Source organism: Ranitomeya variabilis, chromosome 1 (assembly GCF_051348905.1).
Source record: "Ranitomeya variabilis isolate aRanVar5 chromosome 1, aRanVar5.hap1, whole genome shotgun sequence".
NCBI lineage: Eukaryota > Metazoa > Chordata > Amphibia > Anura > Dendrobatidae > Ranitomeya > Ranitomeya variabilis.
The window spans coordinates 259,282,657-259,309,864 of record NC_135232.1 but is presented as its reverse complement, the minus strand read 5'-3'; the positions used below and the strand labels follow the sequence as shown (position 1 = coordinate 259,309,864).

Sequence of the window (27,208 nt, the reverse complement as noted above, 5' to 3'; positions counted from 1 at the left end):
TTGGAAGCAGCGATCCCACAAGTCACAACCAACCCTTTAATGAGTCTTGCAATATGACTAAAGGTACCTTCACACGAAGCGACGCTGCAGCGATAGCGACAACGATGTCGATCGCTGCAGCGTCGCTGTTTGGTCGCTGGAGAGCTGTCACACAGACCGCTCTCCAGCGATCAACGATGCCGAGGTCCCCTGGTAACCAGGGTAAACATCGGGTAACTAAGCGCAGGGCCGCGCTTAGTAACCCGATGTTTACCCTGGTTACCAGCGTAAAATCTAAAAAAAACAAACAGCACATACTTACATTCACGTCCCCCTGCGTCCACTTCCTGACTGACTGAGCGCCGTACAGTGAGAGCAGAGCGGTGACGTCACCGCTGTGCTGCTTTCACTTTCACTTTGCGGCGCTGAGTCAGAGGAGGAAGCAGACTGCAGGGGACGCAATGTGAGTATGTGCTGTTTGTTTTTTTTACATTTTACGCTAGTAACCAGGGTAAACATCGGGTAACTAAGCGCGGCCCTGCGCTTAGTAACCCGATGTTTACCCTGGTTACCAGTGTAAAATATCGCTGGTATCGTTGCTTTTGCTTTCAAACACAACGATACACAGCGATCGGACGACCAAATAAAGTTCTGGACTTTATTCAGCGACCAGCGACATCACAGCAGGATCCTGATCGCTGCTGCGTGTCAAACGAAACGATATCGCTAGCGAGGACGCTGCAACGTCACGGATTGCTAGCGATATCGTTATAATGTCGTTTCGTGTGAAGGTACCTTTAGGCCAGAGCCAGAATGTCACTGTCCACAGGGAGAAACGTTACTCCATAGACTTCTGGTCCAAAGCCTCTCACCTAGCCAAATCAGATCTCATGCTTTGCACTGACGGTGGCAATAGCCTGAAACACCATGTCTGTAAATTGAGATTCTGATTTGGCTTCTATCCTTAGTCATATTGCAACTTTATCACTTGTTTTTCATCCTGTATCTTATAAAGATTTACAATATTATTCATGGTTCTCTTCGTTTGGCTGTGTTTTAACAATAGTCCAAAACATTAGTTAATAGCAAGACAGACAATCCCTTCAACTGAGGAACAGAGAAATGACAAAGGTTTCTAATTGGGAAGATTTAGGTATCTTGCGTCTTATTTTATCCCCTAAAGCTATGATGGATGTGTCCTGGAAATTGGTAGAGTGACGACATCCTTCATATAGGTTTACGTGAATGGTTAAATGGTGATACGTTACATTCACCTCTTCCTGCTACTCCAATTTTTGAGTTTTAGCTTTTATCTCATCTTCTACCAAGAGCCATAATTTGTTTTTAATATTTCAGTCTACACAGACACATTAGGGCATGCTTTTGGGGGGCAAGTTGTACTTTTCAATAAAGCCATTCATTTTTCCCCACACAATGTACTGAAAACAGGAAAGAAATTTAAGTGTGGTCAAGTTGCAAAAAAAAAAACCCCACAAATTTCCTCCATTGTTTTAGGAGGGTTTTGAATTTTATTTTATTTTTTTAATGGTATTCATTCTGCAGTAGCAGTGACCAAGAAGCATACTTCTCCCAGTCAGTACAAGGGACCAAACATATCCCTTTTTCTATTTCAGTTGTGAAAAAAAAAAATCTGAATTTTTTTTTTTTATTAAAAAAAGGTTTTTTTATTTGCGTCTCGCCATTTTCAGAAAACTTGAATGTTATGAATTTTTTTTTCAGTCGAAAGAACTGTGTGGTATTTTTTTTTGTAGGGAGAGCAGACATTTTATGTTAGCAACTACCTGTCTGTCAGTTCCCAACCCCATGAGAAAATAATAAAATGGTCCCGGATAACCATTTATGAGCAGGGCCTAAGATCTTCTGAACATGGCCACAAAACAACTTGTTCTTTTCCTTTTAAAAGCTTATTCACATACCTGAATTTTCTAAGCAAAACCAAGAAGCAACTTCTGTCCACAGAACAGGTGTGAATATTTCAGGGAACGTTTCTCTCTGGAGGATCTACTTAAGGGGGCAGACAGACTGACTTATTTCTCGTGCGAGGATCGCATCGCACTGGGCCGGCCCCTCTCCTGATCTGTCTAAAGCTAGGGCTGCACGGCAACATTTGTTACACATTCTCAGAAAAGTCAGGCCACAAAACCCATCTATGCACCGTGTCTGCAACTTGTGATCATGCAACTATTTTAGGCCGGGTTCACATTAGCATTCCGGGGCTTTGTGGAGGGATGTGTATACATCCGTTAAGCCCCGCCTACTTCCGCATATGTCACAACTCCCGGGTATTACTGCTGTGGGGAGAGCTGCATACAGCAGCAAGGGAGATGAGCACAACGCCAGGTAACTAACAGGTACCAACCAGGACCTGAACCATGTGACAGAGTAGGAGGTGGTCGGGGGCGGAGCTAGACGTCGGGGTGCAGACGAGACGAACACAGGAGAGTAGTCAAACAAACTAAGAACAGAACCAGGAGATCACGTGGTACCAAAGGGGTGAGACAGGGGATTGGTCAGAAATCCAACAGAACAAACAAGCAGAGTAAGGCACGGAGAGCAAGGAAAACAATTGCACACCAGGCACACACTCCAAGGTTCGTCACACAGACTAGACAAAAGTATAGCTGACAGGGAATCCTAGTCTGGAGTGAGTATAAATACCCTTCCCATATCCAAAGGGAGGCCAGCAAAATTAACACTGAGAGAACACGACATTAACCATGTCCTAACCATGACAGCATACTTCTGCATGCGCCCTGCGTACCCATCTATAACATTGGGTATGCAGGACATGTGGATGTATGCGGATGCGTTGATTTGAAGCACCCGCCGTCCGCACTAGGCGCAACAGTTGCGCTCCCATGTGGTCGGCGGGCGCGTCAAAACGATGCATCCGCATGTCCTGCGTACCCAATGGTAAAGATAGGTACGTAGGACGCATGCAGAAGAATGTGAAAGTAGGAGGGGCTTAGCGGAGGGCGTACACAGTCCTCCCCAAAGCCCTCAAACACTAATGCCTTAGAGCTCTGATTTTGCTGTAAAATAAACAGCAAATCTGCAATAATTCAAATGTTTCCAAATTAGTTGCTGTGTCACAGGTCGAAATGCAACACCATAGGAATTAGATGAGCTGTCACAATGCAACACTGACTCAAGTGCAGCACAACAGTTGTCACTGTGTGGCCCTAGCCCAATACAAACCTTGTAAATGAGGCCACGTTTACACGTTCAGTATTTGGTGAGTTTTTTACATCAGTATCTGTAAGCTAAAGCCAAAAGTGGGTGATAAATACAGAAGTGGTGGCGTGTTTCTATTATACTTTTCCTCTGATTGCTCCACTCCTGATTTTGGCTTATACATACGGAAGTAAAATACTGACCAAATACTGAACGTGTACACATTGGCCACGTTATTTTTCCTGCACAGATTTGTCACAAAACCTGAAGGGTTCCCTGATGCCAGCAAAGTGAATGAGAAGCCCGAAGTCTCATGCACACATTGCTTATTTTTTCTTGCAGATTTGGTGCAGATTTAATTGTGCAGTAGGTCAATTCTTTCAGCGTTTTTGCTGCAGATTTCACCCATACTAACAAGTGTGTAAAAATCTGCAGCCACAACACATGTAAAAAAAAAAAAAAAAACCAGCATAAAAAACGTGCCTACTTTACGCTCCATTTTTCCTGCCAAGAGATGCAGAAATTTCAGCACCATGAATATGCACATGTTAACAGCCGACAAGTGCCTACTATTCTGTAATAAGTAGAATGTGCCACTGTACCGCCTCCTGCCTTTAAGGGAACCGGTCATCAGCAATAACACTATTAGCAGAAGATATGGGCTTAGTCTGCAGGTTAACCCTAGAATGCGTGGCCATAGAAATCTACACTATTACGTACCTGGGGCCTTTGAGGCCTGTTTTCAAATAACATGGAATAACTCAAAAAAAATTTTTTTTTCAAAGTTATTTGAAAGTAAGCATGCATTCCCACTAGCTCTGGGGTCTGCCTGGATGGGATTTCGTAATGGATCTGACCTCCTGGTGACCCCGGCTAAGGCTGGTAGAACGCGTACCTGGGGGCCTCGCAGGCCTGTCAGGTTACTTTTTTATTATTTTCTGTAAAACTACTTTAGTTACAATTTTGAAACTCTAGGTATTCCTCAGCTATATAGTTGTTAGTAATTTCCAGTTGTTCGTATATTTTTATGTTATAGGCATTTCGTATAGCAACGCTTTTTTTGTGACTACCCCATATTCACGTACCTGGGGCCTTTTAGGCCTGTGTGCAAATAACATGGAATAACTCAAATAAAAATACTTTTCAAAGTTTATTTTAAATTTGCAAAGTAAGCATGCATTCCCACTAGCGCTGGGGTCCACCAGGAGGGGATCCGTAATGGATCTGACCTCCTGGTGACCTCAGCTAAGGCTGGTGGAATCCCGGCATTCCATCAGCCTTAGGCCGGTTTCACACGTCAGTGGCTCCGGTACGTGAGGTGACAGTTTCCTCCCGTACCGGAGACACTGACACACGTAGACCCATAAAAATCAATGCATCTGTTCAGATGTCATTGATTTTGTGCGGACCGTGTGCGGACCGTGTCTCCGTGTGCCAAACACGGAGACATGTCAGTGTTCGTGGGAGCGCACGGATTACACGGACCCAATAGAGTCAATGGGTCCGTGTAAAACACGGACCTCACACGGACATTCTCCGTCTGGGGTCCGTGTGGCGTGCCGGAGACAGCGCTACAGTAAGCGCTGTCCCCCCCACATGGTGCTGAAGCCGCCATTCATATGTTCCCTGTAGCAGCGTTTGCTACAGAGAAAATATGAATGATAGTGTTTAAAATAAAGATCCATGTGTCCGCCGCCCCCCCACCCCCTGTGCGCCCCCCCCGCTGGTCAGAAAATACTCACCCGGATCCCCCGTCGGCAGTCGCTCCTTCCTGGTCTGGCCGCGGCTTCTCTACTGTATGCGGCCGATTACACTCATGAATATGTGGCTCCACCTCCAATAGGGGCGGAGCCGCCTATTCATGAGTGTAAATGAGCGGCCCCACGTGACCGCATACAGTAAGCCGCGGCCAGACCAGGAAGGAGCGACTGCCGACGGGGGATCCGGGTGAGTATTTTCTGACCAGCGGGGGGGGCGCACAGGGGGTGGGGGGGCGGCGGACACATGGATCTTTATTTTAAACACTATTCTTCATATTTTCCCTGCAGCAAACGTTGCTGCAGGGATGATATGAATCGCAGCTTCAGCACCATGCAGAGTGGGTACCACACGCTCCGTGTGGTACCCACTCGCCATACGGGCGGCACACGTGTGCCGCAGGTATGGCCTCCGTGAGTTCCCAGGCACACGGACACGGATAACTCCGGTACCGATTTATTCCGGTACCGGAATTATCTGGACGTGTGGGTCAGCCCTTAGCTGGAGTTACCAGGAGGTCAGATCCATTATGGATCCCATTCTGGTGAACCCCAGCGCTACTTGGAACATAGCCTAAGATGTGTATAATTCCCAAAAAAAATTATGTACATAAAACAACAAAAATGTAACTAAACGGGCACGCCCAATATATTCACTCAGTACAATTTTTTATGATGGATACATTTTTTCTTATAAAAAGTTTTTACATAAAGTCTGTAGCAAACTTGGTGCAGGAATATTTATTTTCCACTTTACATATTCCCCCGACAATTCTTGCATATTATTTTTTCTTCAGAAAGTTCCCTGCATACATTTTGTCCGCAAGTAGAACAGAAACGCTCCGATTTTCTTTCTTTCTTTGCTGGACAAATATAGCAGCGCTTTCTTTTTTTTTCTCTTTGCTCTGGCTGTTCCTGAAAGCATATTCCACATCGGATCATTGCCTCTGTAATTTGCCTTGATAAGCATTTTGTGCTGCTTCTCTCTAGCATAGTAGGCATCAAAAGTTCATAACAAAGTTCTGTCAAAACTATTGTCCTTCCTGTTGGCATGGAATTCTGGATTAGTTTGACAATAAACAATATAGCTATTGAGGGATGACACATCAAGGATATTGGAAAAAAGGGCAACAGGCCAACGTTTAGTCTGCCTTTTACACGAATATTCAGTAATCATTTCGTCCATCTTGTCGACACCTCCTTTTGTCTTATTATAATGAAGTATAATTTCAGGTTTTTGTTTCCTGTCATTGGTGTCAATACTTTCATCGTGATGCATTGTGCTCAGTAATATCACAGATTTTTCTTTCTTGGCTTTATAGGACACCATTGTTGCCTCATTGCAGAAACCGAATACACTCTCGTAGATTGGTCGCTGTGCATTGTGCTTCAATATTGGTGGAATTTCGCGGCGGTTTGGTCTCATTGTACCAACAAGTGTTAGTTGTTTCTGAAGCAAAAAAAACACTCTTCCCAGCAACAGCCATCGACCAATAGTCATAAAGACTGAGTCATAAGTTCTTCCCCAACAACAGTACAGACAAAAAGACTGAGGAGTACATGTAAACCAAAGCAGGCCTCAAAGGCCCCAGGTACGTGAATCTGGGGTAGTCACAAAAAAAGCGTTGCTATACGAGATGCCAATAACATAAAAATATATGAACAACTGGATATTACTAACAACTATATACCTGAGGATTACCTTGAGTTTCAAAATTTTAACTAATGTAGTTTTACAGATAATAGAAAACAAGTAACCTAGCAGGCCTGCGAGGCCCCAGGTACGCGTTCTAGGGTTAATATAGTGTTACTATCCTGGCCGGCACCTGCACTTAGCCTACACTGTACACATCAAGAATTTCCTAATGTGTTATACATTCTCAGTTTCAAAGGAATCACAGGATCTAAGTGAAATGCAGAATGTACCAACCAGAAGCCTTAGGCTACTTTCACACTAGCGTCGTTTGCAATACGTCGCAATGCGTCGTTCAGGAGGAAAAAACGCATCCTGCAAAGTTGTCTGCAGCATGCATTTTTTCCCCATAGACTTACATTACCGACGCATTGCGACGCGTGTTTTGGCGGACCGTCGACACAAAAAAAGGTTACATGTTACTTTTTTTGCGCGTCGTGTCCGCCATTTTCGACCGCGCATGCGCGGCCGAAACTCCGCCCCCTCCTCCCCGGACCTTACAATGGGGCAGCGGCAGCGTCGTAAGACTGCTTCCGCTGCCCACTTCGGGCAATTATTTCACAGCATGCATCGGTACGTCGGCCCGACGCACTGCGATGGGCCCGTACCAACACTAGTGTGAAAGCAGCCTAAGCCACGCATGCATCTTAGATGGCTTTGAATCGATCGATGGTTCGGCGGTCAGCTCTCTCGCCCAACTCTCCCATACACCAGAGCGCTCACTCCACCGAGAGCTACTACCAAACATCTCTGGTTGTTTCTCATCTTATGAAATGGGACAGACTGGATCCTTCACCCAATAATCTTCCGTCACAGGCCCAGATAAACAGACTGTTGGCCGAATCCATCAATATCTACGGGAATAGCTAGTGCTGGAGGGGGCACTTTAGAAAAAAGTAATCCTTCAAGATTATTTGATAGTTACAGAAGTAAGCTAACAAAAGATTTTGAATCAGAAATAAGAATAAAAAGTAGTGATGAGTGATGCTTGAATCAACATGTGTGGGCATTGCCTATTTGTTAAGTAATCCCCACGTGTTGAGGCTGTCTAACAGCCGCATATCATGCAGCTGCAGGGACTGGAACATAATTTACGAGCACTCCCAGATGTTCGGATAACACCAGGGAATGCTCAGATAAATGAAAAGCTTTTAATAGAACAAAAACAAGGTAGACTGCTCTTGGCAAAAAATGCACTAGGAGGCAATCATTACACATACCTGTTATGAGCTCTCTCACTTCCATGTCATTGGTCTTCCTCAAGAGTCGAATTAAAGCAGGAATCCCATCACAGTTCTTAATTGACACTTTGTTTTCATTATCTTTTCCATATGAAATGTTACGGAGGGCTCCGCAGGCTTTTCTGTGGACTTCAGGCTTTGGGTGGTCTAATAAACCCACGAGAATGGGAATGCCTTTGAGATGTCTTACCTCTTTCTTTATTTTATCATTTTCATAACACAAGTGCTGCAAATAAGCAGCTGCATTGGACTTGACGGGGTCAATTGGATGATTGAGCATTGCAATGACCTCAGGAAGGTCAGGATCTCGCCAACGAGGATCTTTGCGGATGCTGTCGATGGAAGGTGACCGTTTTCCCAATCGGTCTATGCTGGCCAGGCTTCCCCTTTCAGGCTGAGCCAGTGGTGCTGCATAGCCACCGTGAAGGTAGGGAATTCTCTCTTCAATCAGTTCGGACTCCAGGGGGTCATCATATGCCCTGAGGGGAAAGTTAAGAAACAGAAATATTTATATACTAGATGGTAGCCCGATTCTAACGCATCGGGTATTCTAGAATATGTATGTAGTTTATTTATGAAGATTTTAGAATAATACATTGAATACACAGGATTCGGCCGGCCGCGACCAATTAGCGAAGCGTGGTTCAAATCCCGCGCCAATTCGCGGCTGGACTGCGCCTGTCGCTGATTGTTCGCGGCCGGCCATGTAGTATATTGCACAGCCCACACACTACATTGCACAGCCCACACACTACATTGCACAGCCCACACACTACATTGCACAGCCCACACACTACATTGCACAGCCCACACACTACATTGCACAGCCCACGCACTACATTGCACAGCCCACGCACTACATTGCACAGCCCACGCACTACATTGCACAGCCCACGCACTACATTGCACAGCCCACGCACTACATTGCACAGCCCACGCACTACATTGCACAGCCCACGCACTACATTGCACAGCCCACGCACTACATTGCACAGCCCACGCACTACATTGCACAGCCCACGCACTACATTGCACAGCCCACGCACTACATTGCACAGCCCACGCACTACATTGCACAGCCCACATAGTATATTGCACTGCCCACGTAGTATATTGCACTGCCCACGTAGTATATTGCACAGCCCAACAAGTATATAGCAATGTGGGCATCATATCCCTGTAAAAAAAAAAAAAAAAAAGAATTAAAATAAAAAATAGTTATATACTCACCTTCCGTTGGCCCCGGATCCAAGCGAGGCGTTTACAGATGTTCCTCGCGCGCTCCGGTCCCAAGAGTGCATTGCGGTCTCGCGTGATGACGTAGCGGTCTCGCGAGACCGCTACGTCATCATCTCGCGAGACCGCAATGCACAAAGCAGTCACCGGAGCGTCGCAAGGAGCAGGAAAGGCCTGTTCCTGATCGGAGGGGCCGACGGACGGTGAGTATAACACGATTTTTTATTTTTTTAAATTATTTTTAACATTAGATCTTAACTATTGATGCTGCATAGGCAGCAAGAATAGTCAAAAGTTGGTCACACAGGGTTAATAGCAGCGGTAACGGAGTGCAATATACCGCGGCATAACGCGGTCCGTTACCGCTGCCAATAACCCTGTGTGAGCGCTGACTGGAGAGGAGTATGGAGCGGGCACTGACTGCGAGGAGGAAGGAGCGGCCATTTGCCTCCGGACGGTGCCCGTCGCTGATTGGCCGTGGCCGTTTTGCCGAGACCAATCAGCGACTTGGATTTCAATGACAGACAGAGGCCGCGACCAATAAATATCCGTGAGAGACAGACAGACAGAAGGACAGACAGAAAGACGGAAGTGACCCTTAGACAATTATATAGTAGATGTATCGGACATGTTGCACTGCAAAAATAATGCAAACATTACCTGTGTCACACGGAATACAGAACCAGGTGAATTGTAGAAGATATGATCAAGCTAATGAATATACTGAAGTCAAATATGTCAGCACCAAGTCAAATAATGCTTTCACACTTAAAGAGGATTTCCCATGGACAAAGTTCATTTTAATCAATAGATCTTGGAATAATAATAATAATTAAAAAAAATGTCCCTGTGCTGAGATAATCTTATAAATGTGCCACTGCTGTGCGCGGTTTAATGGCCGTGTCTGACTGTACAGGGACATGGTCTGATCATACCACAGCTCAGGAAGCAAGAGAGTATACAGACATTACAGCACTGGATCCCAGATGATTCTTTTATGAGTCAAAACATTTCTCTTCCTGTTTTTAAACAATGTTTTACCTCAGAGAAAGAATATCTGCAATTCAGTGCGGTAATGTCTGTATAATCTCTTGCTCGCCCCCCACCCAGGAACTGTGGTATGATCAGACCACGTCCCTGCACGGTCAGACACGGCCATTACAGCACACAGCAGGGGCATAATTATACTATCTCAGCATGGGAACATTTTTTTTTTTCAAACACATCCCATTGAGGAAGTTATAAGGCTCTGTGTCCAAGTTCAGTATTACATCCGGATTAGCTGCAGATTGAATGCTGCGTACAGCCGCAGCGTTCAACCCGCAGCGTCCAGATGTTACAGCATAGGAGGGAATTTTATGAAATCCCATCTCCACTATGCGTGAGAACACGCACCCGGCGGCCCTGCATTAACGGACATGCAGCGCGTCTTTTAGAACTCAGCATGTCTGTTTACCTTGCGACGACACTCTGTCGCCACAAGGTAAATCACAGGGCCCAATGTATGGGGTGCAGTGATTCCGGATGTGTGCAATGAACACATCCAGAATCACTGCGCGTACAGAAGGGGGCGGAGCTTTGGGCAAAGCGGGTTTTCCGCTCCGTCCAAAGCGCTGTGATTATGAACCATGGACATATACCCTTACGGTATGGGAAAAAAAAAAGTTATTTCCTGTTTGCAGATGTATTAGGGTATTTTCTGACTGTCAGTAAACGCTGCGGGTTGGATGCTGCGTACATCTGCAGCATCAAACCGCAGCATGCAGATGTTATAGCATAGTGGATGGGATTTCAAGAAATCCCATGTCCACTATGCGTTCAAAGACGCTGACAGCAGACCTGGGAAAACGGACATGTGGCACGTCTTTCCAGACCGCAGTATGTCTATTTACAATATGGAGATGCTCAGTCCCTGCAGTGTAAATTACCCATAGACTATCATTAGTTATATTATTATATTATGCATACAACCGCAGCGTCCAATCCACAGCGGCCAGATGTTACAGCACAGTGGATGGGATTCTATGAAATCCCATCTCCACTATGCGTGCAGGGATGCCTCTGGCTTCCCTGAGTATACACACGTGGCACGTCTTTAAAGACCGCAGCATGTCTATTTATCTAGCGGAGACACTCAGTCTCTGCAAGATAAATATCACAGTTCAATGTATAGGACGCGGTGATACCGCATGGTTCAATGAACACATGCAGAACCACTGCGCGTACAAAAGCCAGCAGCGGGCATGTGCTGCATTCAAATCGCTGCCATTCCAGACTGTGGAGACATCTAATTATTAGTCACATACGTATAAACTGTGGAAATGCAGCTTAGTACGCATGTGTACTAATTTACATATGTTGAATCTTTTGTCACATCCGGAAGAACGTGACTGCATAGAAATACATGGAGCCACACACTCCGGTCCCGAGTGACGGCGTCAATGCTTGGTGTTGATGCGAGTTTCTCGCATCACACTCGCAAGTGTGACACCGGCCACACAGGAAGTTCCTGAAAGCAGAGAGAGGTCACTAATACTAATATGTAATGTCGTCTATTTTTTTTTTTCTACTAAATTTAAAAAAAAAAAAAAAAATGGCGTGTGGTCCCACTAGATTTGTTAACCAGCCAGAGTAAAGCTGACTACTGGGACTGGTATTTCAAGCTGGTAAGAAACCAGTGTTCATGAACCTTACCAGCCTGGTAATACCAGGCCTAAGCAGTCTGCTTACCTTGGATGGTTAGCAAAAATAGGGGGATCCCCTCCCAAAAAATATAGCGTGGGGTCCCCCTATATTTGATTTGTTAACCAGCCAAGTAAAAATCAGACTGCTGCGGCCTGGTATTCTCAGGCTGGCGAGGCCCATGGATTTTGGCCCTCACCAGCCTAAAAATAGCAGCAGGCAGTTGCCCCACAATTGGAGCATCCAAAGATGTGCCAATTGTGGCACTTCACCTGGCTCTTCCCACCTGCCCTGTAGTGGTGGCAAGTAGGGTAATAGTTGTGGGGTTGATGTCAGCTTTGTATAGTAAGGTGACATCAAGCCGGCTTAGTAATGGAGAAGTGTCAATAAGACACCTATCCATTACTAATCCTATATTTGATACACACAGCCAGAATAAAGTCTTTTAATGAAATAAAACACTACACCGTTTCCCATCTTTATTATTGAGCTAATCCATGCGACGCCCTCGATCTCCTGCAATAAATATAAAATAAACCAGTACAAATACTCCCTGTTCCGACATAGTCCTAAATAACGAGTATCCCACAACGAGTTCACCTCTGTTACATCTGGATGCATGACATCCAGACACCCCAGAGCTTGTAGATGATCGCTGGAGATAACTCTCCGGCGGTCACCTGCCCTGCAGTTCTCACGATCAGCTGACAGTGAGAACTTGCCTAGTGACCGGAGATAGACCCGGTGGTCACGTGCACAGCAGTTCTCGCTGTCAGCTCAGTCATTGCGAGAACTGCAGTGGATGTGTACATCCGGCGATGTCACAAGGCAATACCTTATTTAAATTAGTACACATGCGTAGTAAACTGCGTTCCCGCAGTTATTACGCATGTGACTAATAATTAGATGCGGTTTTACCGCATCTAATGATCGTCTATGGGAGATTTACGCTGTGGGGACGGAAAAACTAGACTAGACGCGCCGCATGTCCGGTTACGCAGGTCTGCCGTCCGTCTCTAAACGCATAGTGGAGATGAATTTCATGAAATCCCATCCACTATGCTGTAACACCTGCACGCTGCGGGTTTGATGCTGCGAATGCAAGCAGTGTCAAACCCACAGCATTTACTGACCGTGGAAACATAGCCTTATAGACCTAGGACCTTACTTATTGACCTAGGATTTAACACAAAACTCAAAAATCTTACGATAATTTTGTGGCCAGGAGTTCAATTGTATACCTCCCCCAGTGATAATGTCCAAATCTATGGGACAACTCCGGGAACTCCCACATGCATATAGCACAAGAGAACGGAGTAATAGAATCCCAAAAATCATATTCATAAAATGGTATAAATTTTATTTTGACCAATAATAACAAGTTATATCACAGTACAAAATAGGCACATAGCCAAAAATGGGGTGTAGAGGAAACTTATAGTATGCATGGGGAATAAGAGGGAACAATAGAAGTATACACTCCGGGTTCTGCCAGAAAAATGTTGCAATCACATAGGGGGCCGCTTGTGGAATCTGATGGAACCATCCACATGTATGGGTAAGCTGCCTGATCCTTGTTAATGGTAAATATAGAAAAACTGACTGAACAGCCATCTAGTCTGAACTGGTGCATAACCAAAAAGTCTTACATAGCAAATAGATAATGGCTGCACTCAAGTTTATTGTGCTAAAGCAAGGAAATGTGCAATATATGAAATGTGAACAGCATAATGGCTTGTGAAATTTATGAAAAAACACATGAGATTTTTAGCACAAGATTTGGCCAAAAGTTGTGAGCCCATTCACCAAACGTCAAGGTAATCTCAGATCGAATGTGTAACTAACCTGTCTGCCTAGTGTGAACACTTACCTATGGCTAATAATATGGTAAAGCCTGTATTGCTTTTTCTGACTTGAACGCCCCGCCCTTCACCATGCTGTGATTTTAATTACATCCAAACACAGTTGGTTCTAACCTCCTCTATAAATGCAGGCTTCTGCAATCCAAGGATCTGTTTATACCAAGGAAGATGATGATCACAAAGGGGCATTCTCTGTGTCTGGAGGAGAGAAGGTTTTTCCACCAACATAGAAGAGGATTCTTTACTATTAGGGCAGTGAGAACCTGGAATTCCTTGCCTGAGGAGGTGGTGATGGCGAACTCAGTCGAGAGGTTCAAGAGAGGCCTGGATGTCTTCCTAGAGCGTAACAATATTGTATCTTACAGTTATTAGGTTCATTAGAAGGACATAAATCTGGGGATTTATTCTGACGGAATATAGGCTGAACTGGATGGACAAATGTCTTTTTTCGACCTTGCTAACCATGTTAACATTTCAGACTACAACGTTAAGTACAATGTACGCAATTTACAAATAAGTTCTCGATTAATTGGAAATTGGTAGTATGGGAGCACATGGAGGACACCGGGTTGCTGGCAAGTTAACGTGAACCTGCAAGCACAATTTTGTATAGGCACAGCTGTAATAGAGATGTAATACTGACTACATGGATACCCTTGGTGAAGAAACCGCTTTGTGGTTCTTCTGGAATTACCATTTCAAGTTTTCAGCTAATTAGATTTCGGTGCACGGGGCCGAAATGTACACAGTCTTCTCCCCATCTGTTTTTCCGGCCCCTCCACCCTGAATTGGGCCTCTGAATGAGAGGTCACTGCTTAGATTTCAAACACAGGAAAGTGGTCATTTAGACACCGGATGCAGGAGAAAGGGCCGGGTAATCACTTGTAAGAAAAGTCCAAGTGTATAGTCCAGCCCCTGTGCACCAAAATCTAATTGGCAGAGAACTTCAAATGGTGACTGAAAAACAACAACAAAGCGAAGTTCTTCACCAAAGGTAATCTGTATTACAGACTTTACTTTACATTACGAAATCGTGCTGACAGGTTATCTAACATGATTGGGGTATGAATCGCCCTTCTGATAAAATAAAGTACCGTATACACGCGTGTATAACCCGAGTTTTCAGCACATTTTTTTTGTGCTGAAAACGCCCCCCCTCAGCTTATGCACGAGTCACGGGAAAGAAAGCCAGCAGTGGAGCAGCAGGTGACAGGACATATCATACTCACTTACCTGCGCGCCCTCATACCGGCTGCTGGTGCAGCCTGCAGTTCTTCCTGTGCTCAGCAGTCAGGTGGTACCGCTCATTAAGGTAATGAATATGGACGCGTCTCCACTCCCATAGGCGTGGAGCGTATATTAATTACCTTAATGAAGGTTCGCAGGTAGGTGAGTATTTATTTATTTTTTTCAATGGGAAGCATGCACACGGGGAAAGGGGATAAGAAGGCATGCATACAGGGACAGGGAAGGGGGGGAGGCATGTATACAGTGATGGGGAGGCATTTACACCAGGACAGGGAAGAGGGAGCCACACATAGCAGGACAGCGATGAGGGGACAATGCATACCTGGTTTATAATCGAGTCCATAAGCTTACCGAGTTTTCCATGGGTAAAGTAGTTGCCTCGCTTATATTAGGGTTGGCTTATACTAGAGTATATACGGTATATCTATGAATGCCAAAATACTCTTGTGAATTAAGCCCAATCAATCTATTCGGAACATGTGCCAAGAGCTTGGCATGGCAGAAAAAACAAACAACAACATGCTCTAAAAATCATCCAGTTTCTGGCATTTCAACCATATAGAAATAGCACAAATGTATTGTATTATTGCAAGGTTAGTGAGAAGGAAAATTTAAAAAGTCTCAATTAAAAAGATGATTCTACGAGATTTTGCATTTAGAAAAAAAAAAAAAAAGGAAAAATCAAATCCTGACCCTATAAAAGGTTTCTCATTAATTTTAAAATGTTAGAGCAGTATTTAGACCACAGTCTGCGAGAGAACCCTTTGCTGACAACTGGCAAGGTGCTGGAAGAAGTGATGAATTCATATGTACAACATTTCACTAATAAGAAGAAACTACACACAGTCTCACTGTACTTCTCTTAGCTGAAATCATGTGCATATTTTATTACCCCAAACTCCTACAGTTAGGGCCATGTTTAGGACATTGTTCTAGCTGTGGTGTGAGTCAGATGATGCGTGGAAAAAAGGTTTCTCTCGTATCATCGAGCACATAGAAAAGAAGCTGCTGATATCAGCCGATCCCTGTAGAGCCAAAAACAGCTTAATCAGATACACAGGGCACTAGACAAAGCCAGAAGGTAGGCCCGAACTTCAGCAACTGAAAATACCAGATAAATATCTTTCAGGTAAGAGGTTAAAATAATTATCTGCTTATCTTTCCTTTGATTAAAAATTATCACAGAGGAAAAACATGTAGTAGTTGGAGATGTGTATTGTTGTTTTCTGATCCAGTCAAACATCTCATTATTAATCTTTCAAAATAATACTATACATATACAGGGCACATATATACATACATATACATAATCGATCTCCCTGCTCTGCCGCTATGGGGCTCCTGAGCAGGTGGGGGGCCGGTGCCAGCAGTGGCCCCCCGCCGTCATCGCAAGGTCAGCTGTATCGGCATCTAGCCGATACAGCTGACCGCGGTGATGAGGGAAGGAGGGCTGCGCTCCTTCTCCCATCATCCCCCATATCGTCTTGACAGCTGGCGCGATGACGTCACCGCCCGGCGCCCGTTGTCAGTAGATGAGCGGGAGCAGGGAGCGCTGCTGGAACAAGGAGGAAGAGAGGCGAGTATTTATTGTGTTTTTCTTTTATGGGTGCTGCTTAACATACAGGATCTGCCTATGGGAAGGGATGCTGCCTTATATACAGGATCTGCCTATGGAGGGGGGGTGCTGCCTTATATAGAGGAGCTGCCTATGGGGGGGTGCTGCCTTATATACAAGACCTGCCGATGGAGGGGGGTGCTGCCTTATATTCAGGATCTGCCTATGGAGGGGGGGGGGTGCTGCCTGATATAGAGGAGCTGCCTATGGGGGGTGCTGCCTTATATACAGGATCTGCCTATGGAGGGGGGGGGGGGTGCCGCCTTATATATAGGAACTGCCTATAGGGGGTGCTGCCTTATATACAAGATCTGCCGATGGAGGGAGGGTGCTGCCTTATATTCAGGATCTGCCTATGGAGGGGGGGGTGCTGCCTTATATAGAGGATCTGCCTATGGAGGGGGGTGCTGCCTTATATTCAGGATCTGCCTAGGGGGGGGGGGTGCTGCCTTATATATAGGGGCTGCCTATGGGGGGTGATGCCTCATATATAGGAGCTGCCTATGGGGTGCTGCCTTATATACAGGATCTGTCTATGGGGGGGTGCTGCCTTATATACAGGATCTGCCTATGGGGGTGCTGCCTTATATATAGGTGCTGCCTATGGGGGTGCTGCCTTATATATAGGTGCTGCCTATGGGGGGTGCTGCCTTATATTCAGGATCTGCCTATGGAGGGGGGGTGCTGCCTTATATAGAGGAGCTGCCTATGGGGGGATGCTGGCTTATATACAGGATCTGCCTATGGAGGGGGGTGCTGCCTCATATTCAGGATCTGCCTATGGAGGGGTGGTGCTGCCTTATATATAAGAGCTGCCTATGGGGGGTGATGCCTCATATATAGGAGCTGCCTATGGGGTGCTGCCTTATATACAGGATCTGCCTATGGGGGGGGGTGCTGCCTTATATACAGGATCTGCCTATGGGGGGTGCTGCCTTATATATAGGAGCTGCCTATGGGGGGTGGGTGCTGCCTTATACACAGGATCTGCCTATGGGGGGTGCTGTCTTATATACAGGATCTGCCTATGGGGGGTGCTGCCTTATATACAGGTGCTGCCTTATATATAGGAGCTGCCTATGGGGGGATGCTGCTTTATATACAGGATCTTCCTATGGGGGGGTGCTGCCTTATAAACAGGATCTGTCTATGGGGGGGTGCTGCCTTATATACAGGATCTGCCTATGGGGGGTGCTGCCTTATATATAAAATCTGCCTTTGGGGGGGTGCTACCTTATATACAGGATCTGCCTATGGGGGTGCGGCTTATGCTACAGGATCTGCCAATGGGGTGGGGTGCTGCCTTATACTACAGGATCTGCCTATGGGGGTGCTGCCTTATATATAGGTGCTGCCTATGGGGGTGCTGCCTTATATATAGGTGCTGCCTATGGGGGGTGCTGCCTTATATTCAGGATCTGCCTATGGAGGGGGGGTGCTGCCTTATATAGAGGAGCTGCCTATGGGGGGATGCTGGCTTATATACAGGATCTGCCTATGGAGGGGGGTGCTGCCTCATATTCAGGATCTGCCTATGGAGGGGTGGTGCTGCCTTATATATAAGAGCTGCCTATGGGGGGTGATGCCTCATATATAGGAGCTGCCTATGGGGTGCTGCCTTATATACAGGATCTGCCTATGGGGGGGGGTGCTGCCTTATATACAGGATCTGCCTATGGGGGGTGCTGCCTTATATATAGGAGCTGCCTATGGGGGGTGGGTGCTGCCTTATACACAGGATCTGCCTATGGGGGGTGCTGTCTTATATACAGGATCTGCCTATGGGGGGTGCTGCCTTATATACAGGTGCTGCCTTATATATAGGAGCTGCCTATGGGGGGATGCTGCTTTATATACAGGATCTTCCTATGGGGGGGTGCTGCCTTATAAACAGGATCTGTCTATGGGGGGGTGCTGCCTTATATACAGGATCTGCCTATGGGGGGTGCTGCCTTATATATAAAATCTGCCTTTGGGGGGGTGCTACCTTATATACAGGATCTGCCTATGGGGGTGCGGCTTATGCTACAGGATCTGCCAATGGGGTGGGGTGCTGCCTTATACTACAGGATCTGCCTATGGGGGTGCTGCCTTATAGTATAATGTGCCAGATAGTCCTCAATATAATACATGTAGGTTATCTATGGGGGCCATCACAGTATAGAGATTACAGTGTGGGGGTCATTATACAGTGTTGGAGCCATCAAACAGTTTGGAGGCTACTAAGGGGTCAGTATACTATGTGAGTGGTACTAAACAGTGAGGGGGAATTATACTGTGTATAAGAGAGCATCATGCTGTGTATAGGGGAGCTGTACAGGGGGAGACTCTGGACATTATTAAATGTAAAGTGGACACTTATTGTTATAGGGGAACTCAGGTTACTGTGACAATCAAAGGGGCACACAGGACAATATTACTTTCTAGGGGGCAAAATATGGGCACTGTTTTCTAGGGCACTTGCACCTGGCATTACTATATTATAGAGGAATACTTTAAAATTTAGAGGGCACAGTGAACCACACAGCAGGTGCAGTAATAGGGACACATACTGCAGCAGAGGCTCAGTATTGGGGTATCAGGGGCAGTAATAGGGTCACATAGGGCAGCAGCGGCTCAGTATTGGGGTATCGGGCAGTAATAGGGACACATACGGCTGTAGCGGCTCAGTATTGGGGTATCAGGGGCAGTAATAGGGTCACATACGGCAGCAGCAGCTCAGTATTGGGGTATCAGGGGCAGTAATAGGGTCACATAGGGCAGCAGCGGCTCAGTATTGGGGTATCAGGGGCAGTAATAGGGACACATAGCCCAATACTGAGCCCCTGCTGCCGTATGGGTCCCTATTACTGCCCCTGATACACCAATACTGAGCCCCTGCTGCCGTATCAGCAGGATGAGGAGTTTGTGCAGGTTGGGGATGGATGGTGATGGGGATAGATGGGGGAATGTGAGAAGTGAAACGTGTCTTTGTTGTATTCTCTGCAGGCGAGTTGTAGCTGGAAGAAGTTGTCATGTCGGTCTGGGCCAGATGGAAAAGACGTGAAAAGTGAACGATTCCATCAGAAAGGACGTCAGCGATAAGACATTATCTGTGCTGTGATCTGTTATATGTTCTGTAAGACTGGTATCTACCACTGACCATATGGCGGTAATATCCATGTTGGTCGTTATATAGAGATTATCTTCAGTAACAGCGCTGTCATCTGCTGAGGCTCTCCTTCAGTATTAGGGCGCGTCACCCAGTTGTTATCAAGGCTACCTGGTTAGGGGCCCACTCAGAAGCTTCGCCCCCCTGAACCAACACCCTAGCTACGCCTCTGCATAGCCCTAATTAGCCTGGAAACGTGCCAGAAGATTATTGCAAGTTAGTGATAGCCTACTGCTGGCAATCTGCATATCAGCAACAGAATTTAACGCAATGCACGAAACAATGAAAAATTGTGCTCATGTAAAACATAGTCCATAGGGTGAAGCTGAACACTCCTTGACCAGGACAAAGGGAGAAGTAAAAAAACCATCCCCCGATACATAGTGAAGCGCAAACAGATGGGAACATTTTTCACCTTCCACTAACACAGTTTGTTCTCTCAGTAGGAACTTTTTGTACTTTCTTGATTTTACCAGAGAAAAACACGGACTGAGAAGAGATGTGAAAAATGAATAATACTACAAGCAAAAAATCAAACCAAATTTTAAGACAGGAGAGTCTGTCAGCAAGTTTGACATTTGTAAACTGTATTAGGCTGGTTTCACATTTGCGGTTGTGTCCGCAGCGTTTGTACCGCATATATCCGCATGCGTTTTGTATGCCTATATTTAACATTAGGGATGCATGCGTTTTTGCGTTTTGCCACGTTTGACGACGCATGCGTCGTTTCGTCGTGTGCGGCTTGGCGCGGAAATGCAACATGTAGTAATTTTTAGAGGCGTCAATTTGCCGCCTGGAAACGCATGCGGTCGATTGCGCAAGGATTGCGACAAAAAAAAGCATTGCTGTCTATATGAAAGCATGCGTTTACAAGCACATGCGTTTGGTTGCGTTCATGAACGCATGCGTTCCACAAGAGAAAAACATGTCTAGACACTGATAAGCCACCCCCCACATACAAGGTGATAAAGGGAGGGTGTGGACAGTTGCAGGTCACTTCTCAGCAGACAGCCAAGCAGAGGGTGTGGACAGTTGCAGGTCACTTCTCAGCAGACAGCCAAGCAGAGCAGACAGACCACAGCACCTTGGAGAAAACAAGCCTCTGAACAATGTGAGTACCGTATATACTCGAGTATAAGCCGAGATTTTCAGCCCAAATTTTTGGGCTGAAAGTGCCCCTCTCGGCTTATACTCCAGTCACGGTCGGCGGGTGAGGGGAGAGGTCTGTCGCATACTCACCTGCTTCCGGCGCTCCTGGCGCTGTCCCTGCCTGTCCCACGGTCTTCGGGTGCCGCAGCTCTTCCCCAGTTCAGCGGTCACATGGCACCGCTCATTAAAGTTATGAATATGGACTCCACTCCCATAGGGGTGGAGCAGCATATTCATAACTAATGAGTGGTGCCAGTGACCGCTGACAGAGGAAGAGGCTGCAGTGCCCAGAGACCATCTGTCCGGGATAAGGAGCCAGGGACGCCGGGAGCAGGTAAGTATGTCATATTTACCTGTCCGCGTTCCACACGCCGGGCGCTGCTCAGTCTTCCCGTCCCTTTGCTCTGACTGTTCAGGTCAGAGGGCGCGATGACGTACTAGTGTGCGCGCCGCCCTCTGCCTGAACAGTCAGTGCGGAGAGACGGGACGCTGAGGAGCTGCGGGCAGCAACTAGAGGTGAGTATGTCATTTTTTATTTATTGCTGGAGCAGCAGCAGCATTGTATATGGGGCACAGCTTTATATGGAGCATCTTATGGGGCAATAATGAACGGTACAGAGCATTATATGGGGAACAGCTTTATATGGAGCATCTTATGGGACAATAATGAACGGTACAGAGCATTATACATGGGGCACAGCTTTATATGGAGCATCTTATGGGGCAATAACGCTTGTGCAGCATTATAATGGGGCAAGTGACTGCACGGAGCATCTTATGGGGCCATAACGCTTGAGCAGCACTATAATGGGGCAAGTGACTGCACAAAGCATCTTATGGGGCCATAACACTTGTGCAGCACTATATAGGGCAAATATCTCTATGGAGCATCTTATGGGGCCCTTATTACCCTTTATGCAGGATTATATGGGGCATATTTTAATATGGAGCATCTAATGGGGCCCATCAAACTTTATGGAGCATTATATGGGGCTCCTGATTCAATATGGATATTCAAAAATACTTAACCTACTGATGTCTCACTTAATTTTACTTTTATTGGTATCTATTTTTACTTTTGAAATTTACCGGTAGCTGCTGCATTTTCCACGCTAGGCTTATACTCAAGTCATTAAGTTTTCCCATTTTTTTGTGGCAAAATTAGGGGGGTCGGCTTATACTTGGGTCGGCTTATACTCGAGTATATACGGTATATCCTAGCCAATGCCTTTATTTTCTATTTTCTGTCTCGACATGTCCTAATTTCTTGCATTTCTTTCTTTCTACATGCATCAGAATGTCTTCTTCTGATGAGGAGTTTCGTCCTGGGCCGTCGGAAGTCGAGCATGTCAGTGAGGTGAGTACTTGCCTCGTCAGATTGGTAAGTGTTCACTGTCACATCTACACATGTGACAATTTTAATTTTTCTTTTTTTTAGAGCTCCTCTTCTACTGTGGCAGAGACAGGGCAGGGGCAGCGGAGTCAAGGTCCGGTGGAAAGACGGCAGCGGGTACGTATACAAGGATGACTGTTTACTGTATCCTCAGTGTAATATTCTTGAATCTTCTTTTCTTTCCATTCCTATTTCTTAACTTTTTTTCTTCTGGAATCCTTTTGTATGTTGACTTTCCTATTCATGCCATTTCTCAGCATCTTTTTTCTTTCTTTTCCTTATGTTAATTGAGCAAATTTTTAGGTTTCACAACGGGAGGATGATCTTATTGAGAATGACCTCCTCATCTCGCTGGTCCAGGAGAGAGTCCCGTTGTGGGACACTCGGGATCCACTGCACTCAAACAACGTCACGATCCGGCGCTTATGGAATGAAGTGGCCAAAGATGTGGGATGGCTGGGACAACGCCCCGACACAAGTCCGAAATGCATTTGGTAAGTATTGCACTGCAGTGTGAAGCAGCAGAGACCTTGGCTGTGCTCACTCGACTGTGTGTGATGAAAGAAACTCAGGAGTTTCTCTCATCACACACAGTTGTGTGAGCACGGCCAAAAGTCCTTTTTCTGACCACAATTTTTTTTTTTTTTTTTTTTTTTACAGTGGCCAAAGTCAAAACACGTTGGCGTTCGATGAAGGACCGCTTCGACAAGGACCTGCGTCAAGAGAGCAGTGTTCCCAGTGGTTCAGGAGCAAGGATCAGAAGAAACAAATACCATCGAGTTCTGGCATTTTTAAGACCTGTCCTTGCCCAGAGAAAGTAAGTATTTATCAAGTATTTATCACGTGCTTTAGGTTGTATTGTATTGCCATAATCTGTATTTTTATATTCCACAGGACTTTGCGTCTGGTTAATATTTGGTATTAATTTTCTTTTTACTTTTTTCACAGCACATGGAGCACAACTGTTGGCCCAGGTTCTGGAGCGGTCCTTCATCCGACAGCCACGGACCCGTCCCAGCCATCCAGCAGCGCAGCAGCAAGTGGGCCTTCTACACTAACTGGAGACAAGGGAGCTGGTCCATCAGGTCTTCCCCTTTCGCAGTCCTCTTCCACTGCCCCTTTTTTTTGGGTCTCCTCCCAGCAGCAGGAGAGGGCTTCGGACAGGTCACTCATGCCCGAGTTATTGCACTTGAGCTCGGTTTTACACGAAGCAATCAAGGCTTTGGGTGACCGAATGGATGTTTCACATAGCCTCTTGAATGCACATATCCAGGAGGTCAGCAAAAGCCTTGACCAAGTGAAAGCCGACCTCCAGAGGCCAGCACATCACATCAGTGTGGCAGTCTGAAGAGAAAATGGTGGAAATACAGTGCAGACCTCTACTGAACAGGTCAGGAGTCAAAAAACTCATTAGTTGGGACACCTGACCTGGTGAGTATAGAACTGCCTTGTATAACCACCATTTTGTCTTATTTGTACATAATCTATTACACACAAATTGAAGGGACGATGGTGGTCACACACTGCATATCTATGCTCACCTGCACAGGTGTCAGAAGTAGTGAATTCATGAAGCTTATATGTGCGTCATGAATTCATTATTTCTGACACCTGACTTGATGAGTATAGATCTCTTTAGTGTGACAGTCATTGTCTCTTCAGTCTGTGTCCAATGGATAAAGCAGAACAGAATCAGGATGCAATGACGTCAACAAGCTTAAATAAAGCAACATGGCTGCCATAACACTAGCAGTATGTGGCCAGTGTTTTATATCAGTATTTGTAAGCCAAAACAAGGAGTGGAACAATTAGAGGTAAATTATGATATTAACATAATAACTAGCACCTCTGCCTCTATCACCCACTCCTGGTTTTGGATTACAAATACTGATATTAAATACAGACCAAATACTGCTAGTTTTAGGACAGCCTTGGTTTGTAGAGGAAATACATAGGAGACACGGTCAACACAACCAAAACTAAAGTTTATTAATGAGAAATATTATCATTGCAGAAAATTACTGGTACAGATCGTGTTACAACAGGACATTTACACAACATTGTCCTGCCATGACACACGTCCAATATCTGAATAAAAAAAGGCAGCAAATTGGTCCCGCATGTGACCAACTGCTGCAGTTGACCGCAGCGGGTGATGCTGGAAATCGCGCAGTGGGTGTGCAACTGGTTCATCCAGTTCAATGTTGGGTTGCTCCTTAGCCATTATATAATTGTGCAGAACCACACAGGCTTTGACCACCTCGTCGACTGTTTCCACTTTTAGATTTATGGCTGATGCAAGAATGCGCCATTTAGAGACCAGAATGCCAAAGGTACACTCTACTGTTCTTCGGGCCCTGGTCAGTCTGTAGTTAAAGATCCTTCTAGTGTGGTTCAAGTCCTGACTGGAATAGGGCTTCAGTAGGTTGTCACACATCTGAAAGGCCTCATCCCCAACCATAACAAATGGCATCGGTGGACCTTCAGTGTTGGGGAGAGGTTGTGGCGGTGGAAAATTGAAATTTTTGCCATACACACGGCAGCCCATATCCGAGTTCTTGAAAGTCTGGGAATCGTTGCCACGGCCAAAAGCTCCAATGTCCACGGCGATGAAGCGACAGATCGCATCAGCTATTGCCATGAGCACAACAGAAAAATATTTTTTGTAGTTAAAATACTCCGATCCTGTTCTGGCAGGTTTGATAATGCGGACGTGCTTTCCATCCACCGCTCCTAAACAGTTGGGGAAATCACACACACTCCAGAATTTTTCCGCAATTTCAAGCCACATGTCCAAGGTGGGTAGGGGTATAAACTCATCCCGGAGTACATTCCACAAAGCCCGGCAGGTGTCCGCAACTATTCCAGACAGGGTGGATATTCCAAGCCGGTATTGGAAGTGGAGGGATGATAAACTCTCTCCGGTTGCCAGAGATCTGTAAGAAAAAGAAACCCCAAAAAAATTACAAAGTATTCTATTTATGGTGTGGTTAAGCGAAAGAAAGGAAAATACCCAAAACATACATGTCAGAAAACACCAAATTTGGACTGTCATTGGTTTTGATTTGGAACGTACCTTAATGTAACCAGCAGACATTCCTCCGGTGGAATCGCTCTACGGAGCTGGGTGTCCTGTCTCCGTATGGCTCCTTGGACACGAGCAAGCAAATCCCGGAACGAGTCTTGCGACATCCTTGTATATTCATGGAATTTCTCCGGGTTGGCATTAAGCTCGCCATACAGCGTGTGATAGGCTCCACGGCTCTCACGTAGTTCGATAATGGGGTGTCTCCAAAAACGCCTACGTTGTCTCCTTCTCCATCTTTCGCGATTTCTGTCTTGCTCCCAAGCAAACGCACAGGCAAGAAACAGCTTGATGTTTAAATCCAGGTTGAAATAAAAGCTCTCCATGCGAAGATCCATTATGACACACCATACAGGAGCAAAATCTGAACATTTCAGCTCTTCAAGGGTCTATATATAGAGATTCCATAATACACGCCCTCTGTAGTCCCATTGGCGGTGTCTGGTTGTCTAGATTTTTCTCTTGTGAAATTTCACATCATGCTCACCCAAAACGCAAATGCAGGAAAAATGCGTCTAAAAAACGCCGCATTTGTACGCGTTTATATGCGTTTTTTCCACCACTTGCGGATGCGTTTTAAACGCTGCGGATTTAAACGCAAATGTGAAACTAGCCTTAGCTGTACAAGTAGCCTAGAACACATTTAACTCATTGTCAATACATTGCCTGAATCTCGTAAAATCCAAGTCTTTCAGCGATGTGCAAATGAGGCATTCAATCCTGTGAGAGGGAGAATGTGGGAGCCCGTCACCATGAAAATGCATTCTTATCTGCAGGCAGGGGTGTAACAATCGTGGTCACAAAGAATGCAACCGGGCCTGTGCTGGAGGGGAAACTGCCAATGTCAGAAGCTATTTCAGCTGGATGCGAGACCGAGGACCCTCATTCAGGTGAAATGTATTGCTGGGTCACTGCACTGCAATACAGGCTGCTGGCCAATCAGAGGCCTGCAGCTGACGTCGGCGTGCAAGTCAATAATGGCGCATGGCAGTGAGGTCATGCACTGACTGACGTGTGAATGCTGAAGTCAGCTGCCAGCTTTTGCGCTGGAAGACTCCGCACATAGTGGGAGCAGGGCAAGGAGACTAGAAGAATTTATTTTGTTATATTTTGTTATATTTGTTGGAGAAGAGCCACAGAACATGATCCTTACTGCTGTAAGAGGCCCAGAATGGGAGAGAATTATACCAGGATAGGGGACATATCTTACTGAAAGGGGACCAGAATCGAGGACATTATTACAGGAAAGGGCCCAGGATGGAGACATTATTCTAGGATGGTGAACATTATTACGGGAAGTGGCCCAGGATGTGGGACAATATAGCAGCAAAGGCCCAGGCTTGGGGACATTATTACAGAAAAGAGTCAGGAGAGAGGGAATTATTACAGGAAATAGGCACAGGATGGGGGGGGCATTATTACAAGAAGGGCCCAGGATTTTGGGGGAAAAAAAAAAAATCGAAAGGCTTCATTTTTTTTTTTTTTTTTTTTTTTTAAAGATAATGAAAATAGGAAACAATTAACAACAATTAGTGGTGGCCCAGGTCTAATTTTGCACCGGGGCTCATCAGACTCTAGTTAACCCAGTGTCTGCAAGCTCCAGGTTACAGAGCAGGAAAAGCTAAGCTAATTGATATATAGTTGAGCAAGAAAAGATACAGTTTAACCTGCATTTTAATCATTTAGGTTATGGTCACAACATCAATTTTGGTCAGTATTTTCTCTCAGTACCTTTAAGACAAAACCAGGTGAAGAACAACAAGAAAAAAGGTGTAATAGAAACACATGCACCACTTCTGCATTTTTGACCCACTCCCGGTTTTGGCTTACAAATACAGAGAAAATACTGACCAAATACGGATACTGCTCTTTCTGAGATTTTTGGTCCAATGGGTGGTCCCATCAGTGACTCACAGCTATAT

At 45.7% G+C, this 27,208-nt stretch overlaps 1 protein-coding gene across 3 annotated transcripts in view; it reads right to left on the bottom strand.

Moving 5' to 3' along the window:
* Positions 1-27,208, bottom strand: part of ARVCF (ARVCF delta catenin family member) — a 1,196,801-nt gene that overhangs the window by 104,621 nt on the left and 1,064,972 nt on the right. For all 3 annotated transcript variants that reach the window (XM_077293391.1, XM_077293392.1, XM_077293393.1), the window contains one exon: positions 7,845-8,344. In XM_077293391.1, the coding sequence (XP_077149506.1) occupies positions 7,845-8,344 (500 nt within the window). The remainder of the gene's footprint in view (positions 1-7,844; positions 8,345-27,208) is intronic.